General features: G+C 35.4%; 1 protein-coding gene across 1 annotated transcript in view; it reads right to left on the bottom strand.

Moving 5' to 3' along the window:
* PHF2 (PHD finger protein 2) overlaps nucleotides 1-18,823 on the bottom strand; it is a 140,161-nt gene that overhangs the window by 42,915 nt on the left and 78,423 nt on the right. Inside the window, exons 3-7 of the mRNA XM_039348575.1 lie at nucleotides 13,839-13,953; nucleotides 8,073-8,233; nucleotides 4,705-4,846; nucleotides 2,504-2,690; nucleotides 1,146-1,308 (exon numbers count right to left, since the gene is read on the bottom strand). Coding sequence (XP_039204509.1) covers nucleotides 1,146-1,308; nucleotides 2,504-2,690; nucleotides 4,705-4,846; nucleotides 8,073-8,233; nucleotides 13,839-13,953 — 768 coding nt within the window. The remainder of the gene's footprint in view (nucleotides 1-1,145; nucleotides 1,309-2,503; nucleotides 2,691-4,704; nucleotides 4,847-8,072; nucleotides 8,234-13,838; nucleotides 13,954-18,823) is intronic.

The following is an 18,823-nucleotide window of genomic DNA, read 5'->3' as shown; positions in this document are numbered from 1 at the left end:
ACAAGGGACTGATCATATTGCACTGCGTAAGACAAAAACCAAAAACTAACGTGGGGTTCTCCCACTATTAATTGTGACCTCAATAACATGGATCAAATCCATGGTTGCCAAGATAGCCATTCCCAACCTGTTCCCAATTCCAAGACCAAGAAAGGCAACTTCATATGGAGAAACTGCAATGCAGTAGCTATCCCATCTGATCCTTAGTGTTTAACTGCACAAAGGTTTCAAAACTGGGTTATGTGTGTGGGCAGCACTTCTAGTAGGCACCTTAGAATTCAAATACTAATTTAAAATAAATTATGTCTGATTAAAAATAGCCCAATTTGAGTATACTTAAAGTGTACAGAGTCAAAAAAATAGGTACTAAACATGGGATAAGTACATTTGTTTCACCTCTTCCAACCTACATTTGTGCTATCTTCTGTGAGAACAGCTTTGTGCTCTGGAAACTGGACTAATATTGGAGGAACTGATAAGAGACAGCTGCTGGGAGAAATGGAATATGCCACGTAATTTATTCCCTCCTATAGACACTTTTTGTGAGCATCTTATTCTTTGCTAGATTTATCACTGGTTTTCCAGTTGAGATCTTAATGATGAAAAACAGTCAGGGAGGCATTTACAAGCTGATTCAACAAGAGTTAAATATGGGATTATCCATTCTACTACTCATATATTAGTGTTGTACACATGAAGTTCTGACTCTTGTAACTTCCAGTCCAAGAACCTGCACCCCTTCTAATATTGCTGAACTAAAATATTTATCAGCTGAACAAATATGGCCAATTGTGAGGGATTCTGGAAATGTAGTTCAATAATGTCTGGAAGGCCAGAGGACATCTATTTCTAATTGAGATTCACCCTTTGAAAAGTCCAAATCTGGTTTACTAAAAGTCAACATGACAGTGCTACTTATTTGTTGCTTGGAATGTAGTCTCTCCACAGATAGGTAACTGAGTATTATAACTGAGTATTGTATGCTGCAGAATCAATGGATTCATATTCTAGGGAAATTAACTGTAATTCCTATAACTCTATATTACCCCTCATCATTTCCAATTTGTACTTCCAGAATTCAAACCAACAAACATGTTCAAAGCAAGACTCTCACTCTTAATTTTTAATTGCAACCACTTCCTTACCTGATGGAATGAAGAGTGTTTGTCCTTGTTTAACTGTGCATTTGTAACATTTATCCACTTGATCAGCAAAAAACATCTCACTGTGATTTGCTGCTGACTGCCAACGCTCATAAAGGGAGATATTTGCAGAGGTTGGTTTGATGAGATAAAATATTTTTTCTCCCTGAAACATAAAAATTGTTTTAGATCACTTCAGATTTAGTTTCTGATCTTCAAACCTTCCCTGGCCTGCAGCATTTGAAGAATGCAATCCTGAATGGTAAGCTTTTTGATCACTTGAACCCAAGCCCTAGAAATTTTTTTTCTCTTAACCCATTTCTCTGTAGTAGAAAAGCAAAGATTAGAGTGATCTGGAGTCCCCAAAAGTTGTTCTTTCTGCAATATCCCCTTCCCCCTTTTTTCAGCAACAGATTACAAGAATAGAAAGCACATTCTTATCACATTTCCCCTGATATATATCAATTCTAGTTTATCAGCAATAAGTAATAGCTTAAGCTTCTTCTATGTCTATGCTTTTTACCCAGTATAAAGTAGGTATCTATGTCAGATATATATAGTGATTGTTGCTTTCTATTCTGCATTTGTCAGAACAACTAGAATATTACATCCACTTCTAGGCACTGTATTTTAGGAAGGACACTGATAAACTACAGTATAATAAACTACAGTATATCTAGAAGAAAGCAACTAAGGGGTTGGAAGGAAAAATTTAGGAGGAATAGCTAGGACATTGGCTATATGTTTATCCTGGAGTAAGAAAGTGTATAAAGACATGATAGCTAAGTCGGCAAATATTTGAACGGTTATTGTTCCAGAAAACAGACTAAAGAATAGTACATTTAAATTCCAAGAAAGTAGTTTATTATTATTATTATTCAACCCCTCTGCCCACAGTATGGAGTTCAATCCTGACATGATCGAGGTTGACTTAGCCTTCCATTCTTTCAAGGTCAGTAAAATGAGGATGCAGATTGCTGGGGAGCAATATGCTAACATTTGTAAACCACATGGAGGGTGCTATGTAAACCACTATGGAGCAGTATATAAGTCTAAGTGCTATTGCTATTTTATTCAAATGTATTTTTTGACCCATCACAAAAACATAACGACACATTGGAATTAGCCACATTTTAGATATTTAAATGATGTAAGTTATTTCTCCACGCTGCCCTCTTTATACTGAATAAATTTTTTGATGAACCTATCAGCAAGACCACTGCCAGCACTGCATATCAACATATGCTGAGTCTTCGTTTTTCTTATTTCTACCCTCAAGAATTGCAAACTCCAAAATTTAGTGTGAATTTGCTACACTATTCCTTGCAATGGCTCATGATTAACTGAATAAAGCATCTTACTTTTAAGATGTGATACCAGGCAGAGGCTCCACCAGAGTCAATATGAAAATCTGTGTAGCTGTCCTTCACACAAATAAGACAGTATTTGGTCACTTTTGGTTTTGCCAGCAGAGCATCATCAGGCCAATAGTTTTCCACCCAAGAGAGCTTCTTCACTATTTCAGGAGATTCTACAAAACTGGACATTCTGTTTTAAAAAAGGAAAGAAAAGTTAAAGCATCTGAACTCAATTAAAGGACATTGAAAGAGTTTTCTTTATTCACACTCCTGTTTCTGAGAAAATGGCAAGATCAGGAAGAGGCCCTCCTACCAGGAATGCATTCCCCATGGAGTTGTATTGTTATTGCTGTTAAGATACATCTCTTTTACCAAACTGTTTATTAATTTTAACTTCAATGTCTGTATCTATTGATGGGATTCAAAAAGACTGCATTTTGCATCTGAATTACAACTGGGCATCTTGAGATGAAAAGCAAGCAAGGAATCCATTGAGTTCAAATGGGGTACCATAACTCTTGAGAGAGTTTATGTTGGATCTCTTGGTTTACAATAGTCCAGTTATAAGTGCTGTTGCTTAAGTATCCAAACCAATGCCATTCACACACAAACGGGGCTATTTGAGGTAGAATGGGAAGAAGGTAGAGGAAGGAACAACCCAGAAATGCATTATATTTTCTGAGACATAAATGAAAAGTCAGGAAAATGCGATAAATGAAATGAGGTGGAGAGAATCTTATTCATTTCTGTACACCAATAAGAATCTAAATTCTACTAGTGTACTTCTCATGTACCTATATAGAAAAAAGAGCTAATTGGTAAGCTTGGGAAATTCACATAGTTGTTTTCTCTTTTTAGAAAAAAAGTTTAGAATGGGAGTATACCTCAGTTTCAGAGGCATACGTATCAGCTATTAGCTACTAGAAAAGTAAGGGTACGGGGAAATGTAATAAACAGTAACACATCCTAAAAAAGAACACTCTATAGTGGAACTTTTCCTTATGGGTCTCAAGTTTCTTCTACTTAAATTAATTTATTTTATTTATTTACATATTACATTCATAAACTCACTCTCAGAGCAACTCTGGATGGCGTACAAGTAAAATGTAAAAGGATAAAAATTGTAGATAAATATTGTGTTAGGCAGCAATTAAATGTACAGTTTCATAGTCTTTTATACTTTTTAATTTGTTTGTATTTTGTATTTTTGTGTTTTGTAAACCTCCTTGAAGTGAACAATAATGGAAGGCAGTACAGAAATGTATTAAATATAAATAAATAAAATCTGACAGCCTTCTTTTAGTACGACAAATCTTTTCTACATAAATCAGAACAGAAATTAAATGAAGACTCTTTTAGCAAAAGATTTATTATCCCAAATGCATACATAATTGAAAAGCAAGCAAAAGCACTTTCTGAATGCTAGTTATTCAAAATGTGAAGAAAACAACTTAATTAATGAGATGGAGATGTGAATTCACTTTTGAAATGCCTCTTTGTGTGAGGTATTAAGTGTAAAATGCTCTCATTGTAAACCTATTTTTTCGTTATCCTCCATGTCAAGGCAGAACTTGAGAGCTTGTTAAAATGCCATACTCTTTGCTAAAGAATATACTTGCTAACCAATTATTAAATCAGTAGTATATGTGGATACCATAATATGAGCAATTCTCTGCAATAAAATAATGACCCTTTCTTTACAATTGTTTCTGAAGGCTGAAAAAAAGATTAAAGAAACACCTAAACTATAATCATACTGCTTGGAAAAAATATTTTATCTGTGCAGGAAAGGGGATTACGTTATTAAAACAATAAGCAATAGAAAGATATGGACACTACAAAATAAATGATTTTGCCATCAACCTTCAGCCTTATTGTAATCTACATTAATTATTCCTGCAGTCTCTTGACAAATAAAATGGAATTCTTTCTCTAGCAATCTTTTTGTTTGGTTGTTTGATTTTTTTGAACTCCTACTCCACAAAAATTAAATTACACAGTTTGTTAATTTGTGAATATGAAATTTAAGCAGTTGGAGATGCAGATTTGAATAATTTATCTGGAAAGCATATTCTAATCTATAGAATAAAGTCAAACAGATTCCATCATTCCACAGGCTACAGATGTTAATATTCTTAAAAATATTCTAAAAATGATGGGGACAAGAATATCTTTAGAATCTGTGGCTTCACATAGTATCTCACCTTGTATCTGAAAACTCCAAGTTAGTTACATTGAGGACTCTTTTTCGATTTGTGCTATAATAGTAATCAACAAATTCTTTTAGTTTCATCCTGCAGTCCTTCTGTTTAGTGACATCTGTAACATCCACACTCCTTTCTGGTCCTAAAAAAAAAAAGTAATAATCAACCCAAGTAAATGGAAATGTAAACATGGACACAGTGCAAGTTATAAGCCAAAGTATAATTCACAGAGATTCATTTCATGCGACCATGAAAACGTATCCATGCAAACTTTGCTCCTCAGCACAAAAAGAACTGGACTTGCAAAAGAAAAGGGAAACCTATTCTGAAAATTGAGAAAGTGAAATAGCTCACCTGGCAAACAAAGCCTATGGTTATGTTTATGTTTGCTCTATCTGGCACTTTCAATTTGAAGACACTCCCCCCCCCCAAAAAAAAAGTTTGCACTGACTGGGAGCATAAATATTTACCTGTCCTTAAGTCAACTGTCAATTCCCAGGATTGTATGAGAACTGCAGAGAGCAGCTAAGGAATCCTGAGAAAATGAACAACTGTTTTATTCTATTATGCTGGTTCAGAAAATATTTTCCTAATTAATAATTATTTTCAGGAAAAAATATTTTTTATTCATTTTTCTAAGTTAATACGCGAGGGTCATTTAAAAGTAAAAGCCACGTATCTTTTCAAGTAAAATATTGGTGGCATCTGCATCCCTACCATCTTACTTAATGCTGTAAAAACATATGTTGATGGTAAAATTCATTTGCCTGTGGATCTAAATCAACATTTCCCAAACTCTCTGGTCAACCTCCCTTGGGGAAGTACAGATTAAGAGTTCAGGGGAGGTGTGAAGAATCTTTTAGTCACATTGTTAAAATAAACCCATCAAAATTTCACTGCGCTGTTTTTCATTGTTCATTTGTGTTCATGTTGGTGCTTGGCTTTTTAAGGAAGGTGTATACATTAAGATTACACTAAATGAAAGTGCGATGAGAAAAAGTTTATAAATCTAGAATGTTTAATAATGAAACGTCTGCAAGAGCAACCAAGTTCAGAGAGCACCAAGGACCCCTCAACAATAGATCCATAGTCTAAACACTTTGCTTTGTTCTCCTGTTTATGATGTCCACCTTTCTTGGCTAGGAAAGGATTACTTCAGTTGATAGACAGAGAAGCAGATCCTACATGTTAAATTTATTTGATCAATTTTTTTCTTCTTTTTTGTACACTGGTTTTTCTTCTTTTTTGTTGTTACTAGTGTTGAAAATAATAATAGTAATAGTAATAATAGTAAGCTGGAAGGGACCTTGGAGGTCATCTAGTCCAACTCCCTGCTCAGGCAGGAAACCCTATAACATTTCAGACAAATAACTATCCAGCCTCTTCTTAAAAACTTCCAGAGTTGGAGCATTCTAGAGGCAGATTGTTCCACTGATTAATTGTTCTAATTGTCAGGTTGCTTCTCTCTTTGGTCAGTTTCCATCCATTGCTTCTTGTCCTGCCTTCAGGTGCTTTGGAGAATAGCTTGACTCCCTCTTCCTTGTGGCAACCCCTGAGATATTGGAACACTGCTATCATGTCACCCCTAATCCTTCTCTTCATTAAACTAGACATACCCAATTCCTCAGCCATTCCTTATATGTTTTAGCCTCTAATCCCCTAATCATCTTTGTTGCTGTTTTGTTTTGTTTTGCTTCATTTTGTTTGTTTGGTTTTTTTGTTTTCTATTTTACTTTTTATGATAAAATAATAAATAATTTTTAAAAAAAAAAAAAAGAAGCAGACAGCAGAGACTAAAAGCGTCCAAGTAATGCAGCAAAATCTGCCAAGGACAGGAGATGGATCAGCAAACATGATATTCCCACCAGGTACAAATTGCATGGGAACTGCTATAAAATTATACTTGAAATATTTATGCATAAACCAGCACAATAACTTTACAAAGGAGAAATGTAAATATTATATTTGCCTTACATTATTGTATGTTTATGAAATAATAATACATGATAAAAATAATTAAATGCATGAATTTAGTTAAATGCTATATATACTAACTATAACATTACAATTTTGAAAAATAAAAATCAAAAATTTTCTGAATGCCTGACATTTGTGTAATAAGAAAAACAAGGTATGATTAGGTTCCTTGTCATCAAATTAATTTTTGGTTAACCTGGGAATCCTAAAGACAATAATGGGAATCAAAGGGTAGATAGTAACAGAATATCATACAGATTACATACGAACATAATTAAATAAAAAATGCTGATTTCAAGGTACTAATTTGTCCAGACTATACAAAAAGATGTGGATGATTCTTGCAAGCTAACATTTTGGATTAATATAGGAGAAGAAACCATCACATTGTCAATAGTGCCAATAGCTTTCTAATATTCTATCAACTGCATATCTAGAAACTGGCATAAAACAAATATTAAAATCTTCCAGATTTGGTGATCCCAATGGTGTTATCCTTTTATTTAATTTTAATTTAACTTCAGGGGTTATAGGCATCATACTGCATATTGCAGAGATGATGCAAAACAAAATGACAATAGGACAGTAGCTATATATGTGCAATGAAAAAGTGTCCTGTGTTTGATATAGATATTGCTCCCTTGGGACTAGCAACGTCACATGAAAACCCTGACTAGTAATTGCAACTTCCAACAGTCCCAATTGCCGTTGTTAAGTGAATCATTCACAGCCATTAATCAAGACATCCTGTGACTGTGAAATGCGATCTCCTGCCAGTTTCCCCATTGAGTTTACATGTCAGAAGCTGACTGGGAAGGTTGCAAATGGTGATCACATGACCATGGGATATTCCGACCATTGGAAATGTAAGACATTTGCCAAAAACCCAAATTGTGATCACATGACCATGGGGATGCTGTGACAGTCATAAGTGGAAGAACTGGTCATAAGTCACTTTTTTCCAGCATTGTATAACGTCAAATAGCCACGAAATGAATAAGGACTACCTATATCTCTTTTACCAAAAAGCCAGCAATATAGTTGGTCTGTTCCTCTTTGTTTAAAGCTGTGTAGTTTCAAATTCATTAAATCAGGACTGCCTTTTTGAGTCGTAAATTAAGTCCGGTGGTAAAGAGGGAACCCAGGCTGCAATGCACAATTCTTGCAGGAGGGCCTGATATGATCATATGACTTGGGAAATGTGAAGATACGTTTTTAATTGGAAATTAGAAACAATGGGAAAATGTGAATTTCCCAATCAAGTATCTTTCAGACTACAGATCCTATCGACGCTGAATAGCATGCTACTAGCCATCTGATAGGAAATTACTCAAATTGAGAGCTGGAGGGATTATTCATATTTACAACAAAACACCAACAGCAATACATACCAACATAGTTTTCAACATCGCTGACATAAAACGTTGGTGCAGGTACTGACAGGCCCAAGCCATCCTTCTTCGGGATGAGAATAGGCTCTGTGAATCCGTTTTCTTCCAAATATTCAACTGTTAGTTGGCTTCCAGTCACTTTTATTACCACGTCTTCAGCACTAAAAATTCAAAAAAACCCAAAATTAGCAGTCCAATTATACAATAAATTCACACCAAAGTGAATTTAAGCATTTAAATAAAAGTTTAAGAAAGTTAAGTCTAGAGAAATATTAGTGGTAATAGGAATGCCAGATGGTTTCTTCATATATAATTTGATCCTGTGTTCAGATTTAGAACTATTGGCCATACTTAAATCTGTTAATATCAATGAAGCACAAACTTAACTTTTTCTAGATTACAGCTTGGCAAGCAATTTGTAAAATGAATTGTGCTACATACAATGGAATACAATATTAATATCCGGACAAGCCTAATCAGCTTTATAATACTTTATTCAAAATATAGTAAAATAAGTTCATCAGTATATTCCATATCCATAATTTTTGTTATGGCCAAAGTTCATTAGGCTTGTATCACTATACTAGGAAACTAATTATCACACAAGGTAAGCTCTGCGTCCAACTAACAGAGCTGGTCTATTATTTGAAGTCCTTAACATTAATATTTGATTTTGAATATCCACCCTATGCATTTTTTTCTTCCTTTCCTATTTTCTCTGACTCAGAAAATATCTCAGGAGCTAAACATTGGCCTCCTTTTTATTTTCTCTCTCTTGGGCACCCATGGCGATCCTCAAGAATTCCTGTAAACAAAGAGAAATATGCAAATTCCACCATAATTCACACAAGCAGCAAGTTACTAGAAAGAAGAAGAACAGGCTGCTCATTTGTCAAAGAAAGGAAGGATGGTAATAAACTTTTCCCAGTTTCCTGGCTGCACCTCTTAACATACAATATTTTTCAAACTGAATCACAATTTTTACTGTGGATCCATAGGCATCTTGAATATTTAGGGGGACAATTTCTTTCTTTTTTTATTGAAAAGTTTTACAAAAATTACAAAATATACCCCAAACCCACCCACCCCTACCCCCTACCTCCCTACCCCACTTCCCAGAAATGAATACAGGGTAACAGATATAATAATAATAGTCTAACTAACATTAACCAACTATGTAAATAAACAAATATAATGCACTTTACTCTCTTTTAACACAGAATAAACAATTTGCAAATAAACGTCATCATATAATCAAATTAAAATCCCAATTTATAAGCAATACAATAAAAATTCAACTACACTAAACTATTAATAATAATAATAACAATAATAATATTCAATAATTTATTCATAAAATAAATGGAACTTTTTAGTCCCATATTTATTCTGAATATAATCTATCCATCTTCTCCAAACCGAAATATATCTTTCTTGTGAATAATCCTTCAACTAAGCAGAAATCTTAGCCATTTCTGCTAAATTTAACACTTTAAGCGTAGGGGGACAATTTCTTGAATATAAAAACCACTGAATGAGACCCATTTCTACCCTAGTGATTTTTAATCTCTCCAGTCATTCGCCTGTGGTCAATCCAGAAGCCCTTAGATCAAAGGCTGCTTAACTTTTTGCCATCACACCTCCCTTTAGTGTAATCTTAATGTAATCCAAACACCAAAATGAACACAAATGAACAATGAAAATAATACAATGGAACTTAAAGAAAGATGGATTTAACAATATACAGCTAAAATATTCTTCACAGCCCTGGGTTCTGTGTGTACCTCCCCAAGGGAACTACACCTCACAGGATGGGAAACCCTGCCCTAGATAATGATGGAGAGGCAGATTTTGAAGATTCATTAATCACAGGATTATATCCTGCTGTGACTCTCTATACTATCCATATCAGCAGTCCTCAACCTTTTTGGCACCAGGGACCAGTTTCGTGGAAGACAATTTTTCCGTAAACCAGGGGTTGGGGTGGGGGATAATTTCACATGCAACCTAGATCCCATGCATGCACAGATGAAGCTTCACTTGCTCACTCACTGCTCACCTTCAGCTGTGCAGCCTGGTCCCTAACCAACCACAGACTGGTTCCGATCTGTGGCCCAGGGGTTGGGGACGCTTGATCTATACTATCTATACTATCATTCCTTCACATGTCTATATATCTTCCTTGAAGGGTTTAGCTCATGTGTTATTGTTATTCCTTGTTTGTAATTTTCTGTTTAGCAATGAGATGTTCGAGGAAGCTACTACTGAAAACCACCATAAGGTAGATCCATACATGTCCCTGTTTGTGTTATATATGGCAACCTGTTGATTTAGTCTCCTGACACTTCTTTAGATAGAAGAGCAAACAGTAACATTTCCAAATGGTCCCAAATTCTCTTTACAGGAATACTGTCTATTGCTAGAATTATGAAGCTTGACATTAAAGTTATTAGGAATTAAGAGTGGGTCTGCAAGTCATTTTGCTACATTCACTTGTTCAGCAGAAATATCAGCAACATTTTCCTCAATCACCATCTCCTCTTTTATTGCCATGGATTAAAAAAACTCAAGATATTTTCTTGGCATTCTTCTAGAACTATTCCTGGGTTGCTGGTGATGGTGAATCTGCTAGTCATGCCATTACCAATTCTTCTTCTACATTCCCAGAATAGTACAAACTTCTGTATTAAAAGTGAATAATAATTGAGCCAAATACCGGCCATTAAATTTTAGGGAGAGGGGACCATGACACCTCCTCATGAGAAAAGTCAGACATCACTCTTCCTCTACTTCTGACTAATCACCCTTAAAGATACCTGTGTGAGTAACAGATGCAAGATATAACACAGATGAAGAGAGTCAAATAGACAAAAGCATAAATCTATCAATAGGATCAATATGGGAGATGCTACTGACAAAGACAAAGAAATAAGGCAAACACGTGCACCTATGGAATCAAAAAATCAGAAGTGAATGTAACAGTTTAATGCATAACTGAGGAGAAAGCCTTAATCCAACTGAAAATGAATAATTAATGTTTAAAAAACTAAACTTTTAAAATATCAAATTATTATCTTTAAAAACAAAGTGAAGACCACAGAAAATAGAAGGATGGGTGGTTAAGCTAATTTATCTAAGATAAATTGAAGAAGAAATAAGGAGAATGGGAATGAAGATGTGTTTTTAAAAAATGTTTAAGGCGATCCTTGGAAGAGAAAGAGTCATTACACAGAGTCTGACTATAGCAACAGCAATTAAATACTCAATTCTCTTCCTATTCTTTCTACCACACAGGATCTTGAAATCCATTCAAAAAAGAATGAGAGGACAACTATGTCTTTCATGAAGACAACTTTTTGTCCTTGACAAAATGACTCAAATGACCCCAAAACACTGCAGTAGTGTTCTTGAAAATGTTCAAAATTCACATAATAGAAATATCAATTTTAAATAACAATATTATGAAAATAATCATCCATAACAAAACACCAGACTTTATATAAAAACATGTATGCTAATATGATTAAGACTCATTACATTTTGGCTACTGATGCTAAATCCTTCAATGGAACAGTTTACCCACTGATTGGCGATGTGCTTTTGGTCATCAAATCTGTAATACAGACTACCATCTTAGCTTGACAAATGCTAACCTAAATCCTGTTTGGATGTTTAGCAAAAGGTTAGATGTAACATTCCAATCAGCCAGCAGTTTGTGAAATGAGGCAAAACAACTTAATAGTAATATAGTTTCAGAATAGCTACTTTGAGAACAGCATCTCAGCGTCAAAGGAATCTCAAAAATACCTGAATATTTTGGTCAAACCTTCTTCTAAGCAGACATATTACTTTATTTTAGCCAACTTTACTTTGTTAAATTACTTTAGGTACTTTCACCTAAAGCACAGAATTTCATTGGGATGATAGCAGTTTTCCATCTGCATGCATCCATAAAGTTCCAAAATCCTTTTAGGGTAAAGCGTGAGCGCCCTCTTCTGTGCCTCTTTGAAACTACACTTCTTACTCTAAGCACACAAGTGGCTGTCAAGGGGGTAAAGCTATAAATGAAGGTATAAATTAAACTTTAAGAGATACAGAATTATTCATTATCATCTACAACTGGGGAAGTAAATTGTTTTTTTTAAAACCTAGCTTTTTAATGTCTTATTACTAATCCTGTCATGAAAATGAGTTTGCTTTGACTAATTCTGGCTTTCCCCCCCCCTCACCGTACTGTCAAAATGATTTGTAAAATTCAGAATAGAAATTCCTTAGTGCAATTCGTCTTAATTACTAAAGAGTGCCATTTAAGTCAATATATGATAATAGGGAAATCTTTCATTCTTCTCTTTTTATAGCTACTTTTCTTCAGTTCCATCTAGTTTAAAGATATGTTACTTAAGTAAATGAGGTCCTAATATTATGATAAGTGACCCGGTCCTCAGCATAATATGCAAAATATCCCACTCTTGATATTTACTCACTTTTGGACCTCCAGGATAAGGAAACCTGTATGAATGGATTTCTAAACCCACTTGTTTTATATAGTCCACTATGTGGGTGAATGGATGAATAAATACATTAATTAATTAAGGATCAGGTATAAGTTCCTATTAGATTGAAGAAAAAATACATGGAGAGCTGTTATTCTATCTCTCTTTTCCCCCATTCACTAACAAAGCTACAATAGCTTAGAGCTACGGTAGCTCCTTAATTTAAGGACAGTCAAGATGGAAGGGTCTTTTTTGGTATATAATGCAAGTAGCAGTTGAATATTAACAACCTGAGCCTATAAAGACAGATACGTTCTGACTGCTGTTGAAAGGGGAAAAAAAAGTGCTGAATATTTTGTTATGGTTGCCAATGTATGCAAACTCCACAGTTCAGCTTACAGAAATGCCACACTGTTATCCATACTTCTGATTTTAGTTCCAGGTCAAAACTGTGAAAACAAAGAGAACAAAACTTTTATAGCCAGGGATACTCCTATCAAACACTTAGCCTGGCTTTGTCATCTTTCACACCAGGTGTCCCCAACCCCCGGGCAGCAGCCCACTCAGAACCGGGCCGCAGAAGGGGTGGATGAGCGTGCATGCTTGCACAGCTCCACTTGTGCGAGCAATGGGCAAGTATGTTCGCCCGCCACTTGCATATAACCATTCCCTCTCCCTTCCCTCCCTGCCAGTCCACAAAGCTGGAAAGGTTGGGGATCGCTGTTTCACACCAGTCAGTCTGTCCAATGAAAACGTTGACATTTGCCCTTTAATTGCTTCTTATTCAGCTCAACATTTATAATGAAGAATTTCATGAATATCCTTTAGTTTCTGTTCACTACGTGATGAGGGATTAATTGCAGTTCCATTCCTCCCCTCCTTTTTTTTTTTTTAATATTATGGAATTGAACTGCAGTATTTTGTTTACCACTAGGGTGCACCAATGAATACAAGACACTTAGAGACTCAAAATAATCTAGCAGTGCCTCAGAAGTGCTAAATGTCCCAATAAGTTGTGAAAACAACTTATTTCTTTTCGTTGACCTGTACACTATATGCTGTTTCCACCACCCATTTTGGAGCTGTACCAGGCTTCCTAAGGATCAAATATGGTCCAGTATTTGTCAATAAGCAGAGCGAGGGATTTGCTTGGAAATTGTGCAGAAAGTTATGAGGCCAAAATCTGTAAGCTTATAATTTTACCAAGGAAAACTTACCTGCCCCAAATATTCCTTCTAATATTAAAGATAAAAGAATGGCATTAGCAACTTACCTGGGGAATGTACGACTTCGAAGTTCTTTGATAAACACTTGACTGCCATTCTGGACAGGCTTTACTTCTGTTGCTTGACCAGTGTCATGTTTGTGCCAATTTCTTTTCTTTTTTACTGAAAGAGAAAAAAATTAATGGGATTATATATAATGGGTGTGGGAGGATGACAATTTTGGCTTACCTATAAGGTTAACAGGACCTTACATACAGCATAATGATAATAATACTAATTTTAACAAAATAGTATAAAATTCATTTTTGTTCTGAAGAGACAGTTGACTTTTTTTTCATCTGTTTATAAATGTTAACACCGTGGTTTATATGAAGTATGCTGAACTGTGATAATTTGGTAACCCTGAAAGCAGCCAGCCATATAATTAACTATTGAGCTATACAGTTTTTATAAAACAAAATGTAAATCCTGGATAGAGTTCAGTTTTACTAAGCTACACTTTTAATCTCTCCTGTTAAGAGCAGCATTTCAAATTGCAATGTAGAACATATCATACATGTCAAGGACTGATGCAAGATAAAATTAAATCATGGTGTAATGTATTATTTACTTGGGCTTTGAATCATGTATGAAGGAAGAAAGTCCACCCAGGCAGATAACAAAGGCATAATAATCCATCTCTTTTCATAATGTTTATTTTATTGATTAAAATGTGCAATTGAAAAATTAATGAATTAAACCTAATGCCACAATGAAGGCTCACTGTTTAGCTGTTATTCAATAAGAAACAAAGGATGTGTCAGATCAGATTAAGCAAAGACATGAAAACTGAACTCTATATGTATAAGAACTCATGATTCAACCCTTTCAGTCATTTATTGTTCAGGATTATGATGCTTAGATGGTAATGCAAGTTTAATTATTGACAAACATTCATGGCCTATGAAAAGTTACAGTTTAGATATAATGGTTCTACTTTGCGAAATGGAGGGGAGCTACAGTCCCTATCAGAAAAGGGTTCTCTGTATATAATTGCTGTTGAAGTATCTTCTCGTCTGCAAAGGATTTTGATTCTCATTTTCAGTGGTGGGATTCAGCCACCAGTAGCTAATTTTTGTTGCCCAGGCCAAAATGGACTTCCGGAAGCAGCATCAACACAGAGAACCGGTTGTTCACATATCTGAATCCCACCACTGCTCATTTTGTCTAACTTATTTAAGGGAAGTCTCAAACTTTTCTGCTTGAGGTCTGGGGGGGGAAATGAGTTATCTAATAGAACATACAGAAGTTTCAGAGCAAAAAGAAAGCATCTCTAATTTTCTATGCGGAGAATATTTAAGAAATTCCTTTAGTAGTGCAGTTCCCAAAGTCCAGTACCTTATCAACTCATTAAATGTACACATTTCCTTCAAGATAAACTCTGATGCAATGTGTTGCTTTTCACTACAGCTAAAATGGGGACTAAAATGGTAAAGATTTTAACTTTACAAAAACTGTGAGGAAAGTTTGGCTGAGGGGTAATGACTGGCCTAAAATTACAAAATTTTCTTCGTAGCAGAGCGTGGGACTCTCAGACACTACGCTTTAACCACTGTGTCACATTGATTTTCTCTATATCTACATCTATGCCTGTATCTACATATGTGCCTAGTCATCAAGCCATTTTCTTTTGAGAGAATGAGCATTATACAAAGCAAAGAGAAAAATACGAGTAAAAGAAATGAAAGCCCAGGGGACAAGAGAAAAACAATCTAATTAAATATAATTTACATTAATATCATTTCCTATACATCTTTATACCTTTCTAGACATTCAAATCATTCTCGCCAACCTCTTTCATAAATTGCCTTTTGTTTTTAACCACTCTTATTGGTATAATTAAATAAATGTACTATAACTTTATAGCACTGCCTACACTATGAAATAGCCCAAGATCCAGAAGACTTCTGCATTACTGGCCTTCTAGAAGGCTTTTAAGAACTAGTGATTTCCCCAGACATTGGGGCAGGATGGGAACTGAACTCAGAATATGCATAAATTGGGATAAAAATATTATGGTGCCTTGGTTGTGTGAAATGGTTTTGTTTGTGTTGGGTTTTTAGTTTTTTAGTATGTTGTTGGAAGCGACTCTGGGTTATGCTGGATAAGGTGAACATATACATCTTATAAATACATACATACATACATACATACATACATACATACATACATTTTTATACATACATATATTTTCATACTCAGCTTTTGTGGAGAAATTTTATTGAAATCACCATTTGAAATAATAATTTGCTAAAAGTTCTTGTAATAATTTACTGTATAGGAAATGATCTCTTGCCTATTTACTACATCCAATTTGCTTTTCTTCGTAAAGTAATTCTCCTGCATAGAAAACATACAAAATCAAATGAAAGAGCCACGAGAGGTTAGTACATGTAGGAATATTAAAATAGAAGAAAACTTTGCTTGATTAAATAAAAACGAACACATATTTAGGAAATGTGGAAATAATGTTAGCTAGCAAAATGTGAAATATTATATCTGTCAAATTATTTGTTAGATTTTAATCCTACTTTTCCTCCCTGAAACTCAAACACTCACTCGGTTTTTCTGACAACATCTCTGGGGGTGAGAGACTGGCCCAAAGTCAGCCTATGAGCTTCCATGGTTGACAGTAGACTAGAACCTGGATCTCCCTGATGACTACACCTTAACCATTATTCTAGTGTCCTCACTAAAAAAAAAAAAGTGGAAATCTGTGATAATAATATCTTGCTATGGCTGCTAATAAAGTTTGCTAAGTTGTAGAGCATTATCCCATCATCATTATCACCATCATCATCATCATCATCATCATCATAGTAAAGTTGGAAGGGACCTTGGAGGTCATCTAGTCCAACCCCCTGCTCAGGCAGGAAACCCTATACCATTTCAGACAAATGGCTGTCCAGATTCTTCTTAAAAACCTCCAATGTTGGAGCATTCACCGCTTCTGGAAGCAGGTTGTTCCACTAGTTAATTGTTCTGTCAGGAAGTTTCTCCTTAGTTCTAGGTTGCTTCTCTCCTTGCTTAGTTTCCACCCATTGCTTCTTGTTCTGCCTTCAGGCGCCTTGGATAATAGCTTGACTCCCTCTTCTTTGTGGCAGCCCCTGAGATATTGGAACACAGCTATCATGTCCCCCTTCGTCCTTCTCTTCATTAAACTAGACATACCAAATTCCAGCAGCTGTTCCTTACATGCTTTAGCCTCCAGTCCCCTAATCATCTTTGTTGCTCTTCTCTGTACTCTTTCTGGAGTCTAGGGTCTCAACATCTTTTTTACATCGCGGTGACCAAAACTGGATGCAGTATTCCAAGTGTGGCCTTATCAAGGCATTGTAAAGTGGTATTAACACTTCACGTGATCTTGATTCTATCCCTGTTAATGCAGTCTAGCACTGTGTTGGCCTTTTTGGCAGCTGCAGCACACTGTTGGCTCATATTTAGGTGATTGTCCACTAGGACTCCGAGGTCCCTCTCACAGTTACTACTATTGAGCAAGGTACCCCCTATACTATATCTGTGCATTTGGTTTTTCTTGCCTAAATGTAGAACCTTGCTTTTTTCACCATTGAATACAAGACATGCTTGTCTTGTAGTCATAGTCCCTCTTTGTAACGTGCAAACAGTCCCATAATTTGGTTCAAGAGTTAACCACAACATTCCAGCTCTCAAAATTTTTGCCAGAGGTCTTATGAATTAAGACCTCTTTCAGGACAAAACTTAGATCATTTTTCTATCACAATAAAATTCAGATGCAATTCTGGCTTCCTTATTATTGAAGAACTACATTTTTAACAAATGCATATTTTTTTCTACATCGTAGCCTTCCAAAATGCCATTAAATCAAAATTACTGTTAATGTTGTATAAGGGAAACAATTTTCTAAAATAGCAAGCCAGCAGGCTACAGTGGCAAAGTAAAAAGCACAAGAAATTATTTTTATATCGACATCTGGAAGGCATCCATCAATGAAAGTGTCTGCCAGAAAAAAAAATCCTATAAGTTGCATAATAAGAACATTCAGCCCATATCCTTTGTACCTAAAATTCTGCAATAAATAATAGTGAGCTGAGAGATATGAGAAGACGGAACATTTTCCGACTTGTACCAAAAATAAATTAATTTCCTAGTTAATTTACCTCTACATTCTAATGTCAAGCAAATCCTTTTATTTACACCAAGCAAAATATCATGAAAGAGGGAGCATCATTTGAAGCCCTTCACAGCCTTCATCAAGCCAATCAAGTACAAAATATATAGGCATGCAACGACAATCAATTTAATATGCTTTTCTCCAGTCTGAAAGATAGCACAAAAGTAATGTATCATTATCTTTTCTAAGTAGACCCTTTCTCCTTTCTGGAATGAAGATGAATAGTATTGCTATCCTAACTATTTTCTGTGGGGCAATTAAGGCATAAAAAGGGGGTCACTAACTGTGGGGGAAACATTCACCAATTGTTCCTCCTCACATGGGCTGGGGAGGGCAAACATTCTGCCAGATGGCTGTGATGTGATTCAACTTCTTGGCTGTCCACCTCCATAAAAAGTCAGATCCTTCAGAATTTCTTTTATCGTGATTTAATGAAAGAGGCTCGGTTGAGGTATGATTATAGAAATCATAGCAACGAGATTGTCCTGTTTAGAATTCAGTTTATGTTCAAGATTCCTATGATAGGGATTCTCATCTCTTATTCAGCTCCTGTATCTCTTGAAAGTGCTATGTTTAGAATGTGAATTGATTTTAAATATGCCATCACAGGAGTTGTAGCCATTTGTCAGAACTTTTTAAAAGGTAAGCGCTTCTGTAGCAAGCTTAGTGCAAACTGCCTGTCAAACAAAGGAAGTATAAAAAGTCTTGGCTGACAGATTGGTCACTTTAGAGAAATCATGGCTTACAGGACTGTCTAGTGATCTTGTAGTATCTTAGTCAACTGAGAGGCTAAAACTATTAACTACCGTGTTCCCCCCAAAATAAAACCTATCGCGAAAA

This window comes from Crotalus tigris, unplaced genomic scaffold (genome assembly GCF_016545835.1).
Source record: "Crotalus tigris isolate CLP2741 ecotype Arizona unplaced genomic scaffold, ASM1654583v1 scf7180000018160.1183395, whole genome shotgun sequence".
In the NCBI taxonomy this organism is placed as follows: Eukaryota; Metazoa; Chordata; class Lepidosauria; order Squamata; family Viperidae; genus Crotalus; species Crotalus tigris.
This window is presented reverse-complemented; position numbering and strand designations above follow the sequence as displayed.